We start from the raw sequence: 10,050 nt of genomic DNA on the forward strand, positions 1-10,050 counted from the left end.
TCTTCTATCACCGTTCATTTTCCATAGTGAATATATGTTTTCATATTTGTATCCTAGAGATCAGAGCAGCTACATGCTGACTTTTCAGAACAATTACTATAATGCTACCGTCTCCACACAAATAGAGGGGTCTTCTCTAAGTGTGCGTTGCTCTTATAACAGATAAAGGTGAGAAAGTAGGGTAAAGCTGGAGAAAAATCTGTTCCCAGAAGTCAGTAGTTTTCTGTGCCTTGGGTGGCTAATAGATATTACGTGTACTAAAGAAAATAAGGCAAATTATGGTGGTGGGTTTGTTGTTGGTGTTGTTATTATTGTTGTTATTAATATTATGCTTTTGGTAAAAGTTTCTGTTTTTTGTTTTTTGGGTTTTTTTTGGTTTTTTTTTTTTGTACTGGAAACACAATACAAATGAATACAAAGCTGTTAGCTGAAAGAGAAAGGAGATGTCTTTCACAAAAGCACGCTTTTTCCAGCAGTCTGTCAGGCATTCAAACAAAACAGAAAAACACAAACAGGGGTTAATAGATTAAATCTTTTCTCTTCTTAAGTGTTCTTTTTTTTTCCTTACTTTAATACTTCCACAAGTAAATGCTTCTTCACCATAAATTGATGTATAAACTCAGACAAATACAATTTTTCCAGTGAAAAAGTAAGGGGAGGAAAAAAATCCTTTTCTGCAACAGCAACTGGGAAATGGTCCTTACGTATGTAATGAAAAAAAACAGAAAAGAAATCTTACCCTTAAGAAATGTTGTAGGTAATCCTTAAAGTATTCCCTAAAGCATAATTTAAACTGGATTCTGAAAAGCTTTCCCATAGCATTGGAGAATCTTAGGAACTTTCTCAGCAATTAAAATGTTTCCTTTCCATTCACTTGAAGGGTACTAACAGGAGTTACTGTAAAAACTGTTACAGGATACTTTAAAAAAGAAGATACTTAAGTTTTGCCCGTTCCTACTGATTATTCCACTTAAACGTTATCATTTATTCTTGAGCTTTTGTTATGCCTCCTTCAAATTTTTTTGTGTTAGACACATCAGAATCACTGGGCTTTGAACATTAGAAAATCTTAGAGAAAGTGGAGGGGCTAGAGAGAATGGAGACCCAAGAGTGAGAACTTACTTCAGTTCAATGAAAGCAAGTAGGAAGTGAGAATTCCTGAAGAAGATGGCAAGGGCTTACCTCTTTCAGCAGTTTTTCCAAGCCATGAATTCTCTGTGGCATTGCCATTGTAAGTGTAATGTCATAGATAAATGTGGAGTGTTTGAAGGGTGAAGATTAATTATAGTGGATGTAGGAAGAAAGGCAGAATGTGGGGAAGTGCTTCTGTTTGTCTGTTTTTTCCTTGGAAGAAGAAATGAAGAATGCTATTTGTTTTAAACATGCATCAGACCCCCTAGTTGTTGCACTGTCGTTGCCTGTAAAAATGTGTGTAATTCCATAGCACTGTTAAAACACCAAAAAGAATGTCCTTGCATATGTGCCCTGGGAGGTTATTAAGATTTCCTATTTCCCCAGGGATGGGAACAAAATTACCAAATTTACCTGAGACTAATGCAGTCCCAAATGGAGGTAGTCTTTTTACAGTGATGATGGCAAACTCTTTTTGTGAGCTTGTTTTCAGAGGTTGGTTTTTTTTTTTTTTTGATAAGCAAGAGTCTTTCCCATTGAATATTTTTAACAATGATTAAACATGAGAGTTAATTAGGATTGTACTTTTCATAACAAAACATTTCAGATGTGCTGCTGAAAGCTTTCAGACAGAAAGGATAAATGCTTAGCAGTCTAAACCAGTGATCCCAGCATTTCAGAAAGGATGATTAATCACATATGAAGCTACAGTAATGGGCGAAAGACTTACATGCTTTGAGGAGTTCTTAGGACAGTTATTGCTGAGTCCACTGCCCAAGTTTTCAAAGATGCTTGTTCCCTACAAAGAAGCTGATGAGAATCCTGATTACGCAGCATTAGACCTGGCAACTTGATTATCATCAGTATAATAACTCTGTTTTTTCTGTTTCTACTCTTGCCCATAGGATCAGGCAGCTAAAGATAAAGCCATGCAAAGTATGGCTACAATGTCATCTGCCCAGATTATCTCTGCAACAGCCTTCCATAGTAAAATGGCCTTGCCTGGTCTCCCGCGACCAACCTACCCTGCTGTTTCTGGGGTGAGTGAATCAGTGTCTTGGAGGAATTGGGCTGAAGACACATGAGTATTTGAAAGAATGTTGGGACCTGCTCAGGAAAATCCTGAGAACATCAGAAAGAATGAGCAAATCTGTCATATGGCTTCAACAGTTTGGGTCTGATTCTTAGCTCACACTGGTATAAAACAACAGAGTTTCACTATGTGCTTTTTTTAAAATTACACAAGTGAGGTAGCAATCGGATCCTTTGTGTTTTCAGGTGCCTGAAATATTTTTAGCTGTCTGTAATCGTTTTCTTAGTCTTTCTTTTGATCTTGTTGCATTAAAACTGTTCAGACCATCCTGACCCTTTCTCAAGCTTATAATTCCCAAGCCCATCCTGAGCGCTCAGATCACAAATTGATGGCCCTTATATAAAATCCTTAACAGAGGAGGCCTGTCAGCATCCCTTAATTTTGAGGTGGGCTTAGTGAGCTTTTGCTGAGCATTGATTTCTGCCAAAATACTCCCTTGGAGTTCTCCTGGGGAAGATGGTCCCTCCGAGAGAGTGAGCATCATTAAAGCTTTGGAGACAGAGGCACAAAGTGCGTACAGAGTACTTAACACTGAAAACCACTGTTAGGTCAGTTGCTTGCACGTCACTAGTATTCATGTGTAGAAAGAAAATGAAGACCAGACAGCACCTCCACAAGGATGAAACCAGGAAGGCAGAAAAAGGAGATAGAGCTCAGTCACATCTTTAAAAGTCTGTGAGCTTGTAGTTTCCTTCCTAAGAAAGGCACAAGACTTACTTTGTCCTAGGAGTGGTGACTTTTGCCTGTATGTTGTTCTCTTGCAGTTTTGGCAAGGAGCTTTGCCAGGCCAAGCTGGATCCTCCCAAGAGTGAGTATTCCTTCATGTGAGCATCCAAAGCATGTGCTTCTGCTGTTTCCTCTCTGCAGCCTAAGGGACACCATTAGCTGTTACAAGATTTATAAAATGCTCAGATAATGTTGGTTTTGCTCTCAGACAGATTCCCTGATCATGGATCTGAGACTTAAGGCCAATGGTTGAAGACACACTGAGAGGCATGAGAGGATCTTAAACAGATAAAACCCTATGTCTTCATATGGTGCCTTTAACATGGATTATACCCCTTTAATGTGTCCCATGACTCAAGCAGCTTGATATGGGTTATTTTAAGGGAGCTGCTGAATCTAGCAGCCTGATAGAGGCAAGGCTGCTGCAGCTCCATGCTCCCAAGTTCAACCAGTAGTGAGGCTCAGCATGTACTCCCAGTAGGTGCATATACAAATATGCATATACATCACATATACATTGCATATACTTGCATATGCACACGTCTGGCCACACAGACCAGCACAGACAGACAACACTCAGCACTCACACCAATACAAACAGTACCAACAGCCTCATCCTGGACACTTCTCTGACTGATGAGGGTGAAGGTGTGCTAGTGGGAAATACACATGCATTGTGGATCCATCCAGTAGCTACTCTGGGATCCTTTGTCTCCCTGTGTGCTGACACCCAGGCAAGTATATCCTCGAGGCTGCAGCCCCACTCCAGTTGCTGGTGCAGGCCTCTCACTCATACGCACAAACGCACGTGCATGTGCACAGACAGACACTGTGAATCTCTCCAGTAACTGGACTTAGATGCGTAGCCCACCCAATAGCTGGATCTTCACTTTCCCTGGTTTGCTTCCCACAGAGATAAATACACACACACACAAACTCATCTTTCAGTCCACCTCCAGACTCCATAGAGAGTCTCGCTACGTCATTTGGCCTGAACCTCTTAGTCCCTCTTAAAGCATCCTTACCCTTGGAGATATGCACAGCTGGCTCCCAAGCCATCTACTTGGTGGCTAGTATGGCTTGATAATCACTAATGATGACACCCTCACTTGGTGCTGGCATTCCAAAAACAAACAAACAAACAAATGCACACACTGAACTGAGAGCTCCTCATGCAGGAAAACAATTAGAAATAGAATTTAGTAAGAGGACATGACGGACCGCACTGACAAGTTGTGGACAGACAACTGTACTAACCTTCTTACATATGACTGGCACCTTTTATTGACATATTCTCCCTAAACATCTGCATAAACAGATCAGGGAACAGAGAGTGTTAAAATACCTTGGGGGGGAAAAATGGATAGTAAAATAATGGAAGCCATCCTGGGAGAAATAAAAAGTAGATTTTATGCATTTAGCTTGAAAGTGAATGAGGAAGCATCAATGTGAGAGGTTCTTTTTAGAAGCCTGAAGTATCTGCCACACAGAATGTCAGATGATGTCTCCAGATCCTGATTTTTCTTACAGTGGTGTTAAAATGGAGCTGAGCTGTCTTGAAAGCCAGATTCAGTTCTGGGTGTTGAACATCTCTCAGTCTGGGCCTAAAAGTGTGAGATGCATCCAGCCCAGACGTATATCCACTTACATAAATTTAAATCTATCTGTGGTTGAAAGAAAAGGATAAACAAATGGGCACCAGTGTATTAACAGGCTGATAAGGATTTCTAAATAACAAGTCTACAGGGAGAGTCTGCTGCACACCTGCAGGGAAACCTTGTAAAATCCACTGCTGACCCCATACTGTTTGTCTCCATGACCCTCTCTTGCTCACACAGGAAGATAATTTCCCAAGGACACTTATACCACTTTCTCCCTCAGTAGAAATACTTAATCTAATCTGTGCAGACAGTTGGTCAAGAGTCTTCTTGTTTTGGTTTGTTTTGGTTTTTTTGTTAACCATCTTTCTTTGTATGCTTCTGTAGTGTGAAACCTTTTTCTCAACAACCTTATGCTGTACAGCCTTCACTGCCATTTCCAGGTAGGTAAGGAAATGTCATTCCTTGTTTTGAAGTGACATTCCACTTCAAAAATAGCGACCACTTAAAGTTTAAAAATTAGGTTTTTTAAAAAAATATTTTACCTATTGAAATATTTCAGTGAGCCCAAAATTAATTTTTATATAATTCCCCCTTTATCACCAGTTCCTATCCTTTTACTTAGAGAGCTGAAGCTTTACCTTTTTTTTTTATTTACAAAAACCCCATTTTTTCCTGTTTTAGGTTGGTTGTTTTAGAGTTTCTTTTCCTCCTGGCTCAGCAGAAAATAAAAGTTTATGTATCTCTACTGTTCATCCACCACGCTGCATATAGTAGAACACTGTTTCCATCATAACATGATTGCCTTTCCAATATGTCATTAAGTGGAACAACAAATGCCTTTTCCATCTCAATTTTCACAATTTGAGAGGTTAATGGTCATGTTAATGGTGATGCTTAATTCTGATACTAAAGCAGTTCATTTCACTGCTCATCTAGGCCTCAATCTAGATCCTCTTAAAGTTGCAAAACATGTTTTCTCTGATGTCAAAAAACAGGTAGATTGTCTTTTACATCACTACCAACCCTGCCAGTGCTGTCTTAGCACAGGGTAACTGACAAGACATTTAGAGCACAGGAAGAGTGAGGACCTTGTGAATGACATTTTTGCATGATGACTGAAGTCGTAAGAAAATGTAGTCAGCTTTGACAGCAGGTGCTTTACTGGAAACTTTTTGCTTTCTAAATGTTGTTATATAAATCCTGTGTCCTTAGGGTTTGAGTCTCCTACTGGCCTTTCACCTTCCCCGTCAGCACCAGCTTGGCAAGGACGAAGGGTTGCTAGCTCCAAACTTTGGATGCTAGAATTCTCTGCATTCTTGGAACAACAACAAGACCAAGACACAGTAAGATACACACCTGACTTCCACCCCTCATTAATTTTTTGTCTTCAGATAGCTCCTGTTCGTCATGGGTATGTTATGCTACTGCATGTGCGTGGAAATACTTGCTTCATTGCTCTACTGAGAACAGAAAGCCATCTTTGGGAAACACAAGATATCCTTCTCTTAGAGGACAGAGTTGCCTATAGCGATATAGCCAGCTCTGTGCCATGTGCTTCTGGCCTCCCTTTTGAGGATCATGGATGTTCACATACCAGAGCTCAAGGCACTGAGGTCTTAAGACAGTGGTACAGCCCCTGCTGGGCTACTCTAGCTGTCCTGTTCAGCCTTGGAGGATAGACCCAGAATCAGATGGTGATCAGATGATCACATAAAGCCACGTATTTCTCTGGTGTGCTGGGAACTTAAATTTGGGGGCAGCAGGGATGAATTTGCATCAATGTGTTTCCATGGTACCACCTATAAAATGGAATTTGCCTGTCTCACTAAACCTTGTGATACTGTATCTTGAGATGTACATTGGTGATGGGCCAGTTACCTTTCCTCTGTCTGAGATACGTAAGTTCAGAAAAGATGATAATATTTGGCTGGTGCTTTGCTGTGGGATTTCAGGACAGGAGCATTTATGTTTGACTGAGTGACCTGTGACAGGTAACACTCTGTATCTCAGGTTATTTCAGACTATATAGCAGCAGCATGAGGCAATAGTTTATGAGTGAATAGAGGAAAAAACCCGCCAACAGTGTTTCAGAAGAAGCAAGAAGCATGGATGTATTGATAGGAAAGAAATAACAGCACAAGCTGGTGTTAGCAGAGATATTTCTGCTAATAATTCTGCTCTTTTAGAAAGTGCTATCAAATCTTCAGTGACATCCAGTAGTCTTCTGTGATGAATCATGAATGTTCAGTGTGTACTGAATGGTACTGAACAATCTCCTAATTCCATGTTTTTCCTTTTCTTGCAGTATAACAAACACCTATTTGTGCACATTGGGCAGTCAAGCCCCAGCTACAATGACCCCTACCTCGAGGCAGTGGATATCCGGCAGATTTATGACAAGTTCCCTGAGAAGAAAGGGGGCCTGAAGGAGCTCTTTGAAAGGGGGCCAGCTAATGCCTTCTTCCTTGTCAAATTCTGGGTAAGGAAAGGACCCTTTGTACGGCACCCATTTGCTATGAAGTTCTCTCTTTAAAAGCGGTGGCCTCGCTAGCTCTTAGAAGACTGCTGCCTTCCAACAAGTTTTCCTTTGCAGGCAGCTTCATACAATTACAACTGTCACTTGAGATCTTTCCTTGACTGCACGAGGCCCTCATTCTGGCCTGGAGCAAGATGTATCTTTCACAATGTCACCTGTAGAATAGAATAGTTGACTAGTGTCTGGAGATTTTATTTGCTAATGGTGACTTGGAACCTTTAAAACTGTACTTATGTATAAGAGAAGAATTGAGAGGAAATTATTATCTGTGTACTCTTATCTATTCATTTCTCTCAGTGTTGAGTAACTTCTCACTCAGAGGCAACATTTTTTAATCTCTTCTCCTGTCTCATTAGCTGTATTTTGTCTTACCCAAGTATTAAAAATTTACAGATGCATATTTACTGCAGGCAAAAGATAAAAGAGACATATAATGAAATTGGATTATGCTGATAATGTATTACTGAAATTACTTCTGGTAAGTTGGCAAAAATCAGCCTGGCAAAAGCCTACTCTCCCAATTTGGATTTTTGTGAGTTAGCTGAAATTTGCAAAACCCGTGCCATTGTGCTTCAGGGTACAAACAAAATAGTTTTGGTGATCAATATTATCATAGGTATTACAAGATTAGAAGTAATAGCAGCTTGAGGCAGTTGCATGCTAGATGGCTGAGGGAATGTGTAATGGGATTTGGAGCCTTTCACCTTGGGTTTAGCACTTGTAATTCAACCCCAGGTCAGGAGTGAGATGATGAGAAATAAGCTTTCATATTTCATACTCTTCATAAAAACTGGCACTAGAAAGCCTCTTAACTGTTCCTGTCAGGAGAAGAAAGAGTTAACTTCAATGCCTTGAGATGCCTTGAGATCCCAGCTGTCCCAAGCCTAGCCTTTCCAGAACTAAGTCAGAGATGTTGGCTGGGAGTTTGCTGTTCAATTGTCTGGTGCTTAGAGTGGTAGTTATTGGTGCTTCTTGGAGACACATAATTTTACTGACTGCAGACTGTGAGCTACTGAGCTGGGTCCCTCATGGGATTAGCCTCTATCAGAGTACAACAAAGCCTGCTTGGGAACGTTGAAAGAAAAAGTAAAAGACCAGCTCTGTTTTAGGTGGAAGAGAAATACTTGGGAGAGACAGCAGCACCGTGCTGACAAGGGTATCCTTTGACGAAATCTGGGTAGTGATTGCCCTACTAAGAACTGTGTGGAAAGGAACCGAAGTCTGATGTGACAAAAGAAAGGAAAAAAGAGTAAGAGGGGATAGCTTCTAAGAAATGGTCATTGGAAACGTAGGAGCTGTGCCAGCTGCTTCCCGCCATGGGGTAGGGATCCTAGGAAAGTCTTCATGTTGAGGTGAAGAGCGCTGGCTCCTGTGTGGTATCACTCTGAAGTGCTTTGGAAGTTTCAGGAACCAGAAGTAAATCCTTAAAGGGAAACATTCCTTAGAGAGAATAAAGCAATTTTAATTCCTTGACTTAAGAGGAGAGTAATTATAATGAAATTGTGATCTAGTGCAACTGTGATTTTATTTATCAAAACTGTTAGTGTGCTTTTGTTCTTGTGGGGTTAGGTTTGGGGATTGTGCTTGCTTGTTTTTTAATATCAGAAGGATAAATGTGGCTTATGGATCATGTCAAGCCAACCCAAATTAGGCTTTTGAAGGATTTATGTGACGGAATGTCATTAAGTTGGACCCATTCTGGGCCCACGTGAGGTGTCTAGTGTTCAGAGGGTATCAACTCACTGAAATTTGGCTTGCATAAGGAGATATGACGTAGGATTTGAAACACATTTGCTCCAATATGTGATGCCCTGGGGCTCTGCATTTGTACACTCATAATGACAGTGATCTTTCTGGGCTTGGTTTAATATTTAGACTTTCTGATTCTTTTATTGGTACCCTCGCATTGTTGCATCCCATCTGGAGTTAACATCAGGTTTTATTGGTGGAAGCACTACAGATTGTCACTTACAAATAAGCTAAGTTTACAAATCAAGTCACTGACTGAATGGAAGCTGCTAAGTTCTTATATTTGTTTCTTAGCATAGACAGCAGTAGGGGGTGAAAGCACCATTCCTGTTGCCATATTCTGGATGAGAAAGGATTGGGGCACTTTCATGATTTGCGCTTTGTTTCGCAGGAGTACTTACATTAATCATGTTGTAACATTTCAGTTAGGATCTCTAAGGCAATATAACTAAAGCAGTTCAAAAAACCTTTTGTATTCAACATGCTTGAAATATTGTGGTAATGCAGTCTTATACTTAAAGCATGTGAGCCATGCCTGTAATGCGCTACATGTGTGTTGTGAGATTTCCTGAATTTGGTGTATCGCAATAGATGTGTGCAACTCCCCTACCAATAAATGCTTTTCACTCATAAGGCAATGTGATTTTAAAAAAAACAGTTTAACAGAGGAAAACTAGATTTCAGCTGAGATTTTTATACACCTCTGCATTTTTATACCTCTGTAATGGTATATGCTAGGGTGTTGTTTCATTTTGCTGCCTGATTGCTCTGGATGGCTATACAAATATATAGTTAATGTCCAAAGATGTGTTAGGTAAAGCAGCTACTACTGTTGAATTTATAGCATCATTTTAGGATAAAAGTATTATCCAAAAGCAAATTACCAATAACCTTAAATGTGGTGACTAGAGTTAAATACTTGAATGAGTATTTTGAGACATGAAGATATGATTGATTTTTCAAAGGTTCTGAACTGAAGTGGCGGTTGCAGGTGACAAAGACTTGAAAAATCAAGGCATTGAATAAGTTGTTTTTGTATCCATGTAGTTTTAGGCTTGAAGAACCTGAGGCAGGAACCTGCACTAACCACTGAGTATACCAGATGATCTGTTGTACAACAGAAGTATAACTCTAAACACCAGGGTTGGGATTTCTTGACATCACTGATAGCACTTAGGATCTAGTGTGACTGAGAAGGAGATGTTCATGTTTGT

At 40.1% G+C, this 10,050-nt stretch overlaps 1 protein-coding gene across 1 annotated transcript in view; it reads left to right on the forward strand.

Annotated features, from left to right (window-relative positions):
- Positions 1-7,030, forward strand: part of LOC104462456 (transcriptional enhancer factor TEF-3) — a gene marked incomplete at its 3' end in the record, with an annotated part of 40,473 nt that extends 33,443 nt beyond the window's left edge. Inside the window, exons 5-9 of the mRNA XM_010074388.1 lie at positions 2,037-2,171; positions 2,989-3,032; positions 4,936-4,991; positions 5,764-5,894; positions 6,857-7,030. Of these exons, the coding sequence (XP_010072690.1) occupies positions 2,037-2,171; positions 2,989-3,032; positions 4,936-4,991; positions 5,764-5,894; positions 6,857-7,030 (540 nt within the window). The remainder of the gene's footprint in view (positions 1-2,036; positions 2,172-2,988; positions 3,033-4,935; positions 4,992-5,763; positions 5,895-6,856) is intronic.
- Between the last annotated feature and the right edge of the window lie 3,020 nt (positions 7,031-10,050).

Source organism: Pterocles gutturalis, unplaced genomic scaffold (genome assembly GCF_000699245.1).
Source record: "Pterocles gutturalis isolate BGI_N339 unplaced genomic scaffold, ASM69924v1 scaffold18622, whole genome shotgun sequence".
Taxonomy (NCBI): Eukaryota; Metazoa; Chordata; class Aves; order Pterocliformes; family Pteroclidae; genus Pterocles; species Pterocles gutturalis.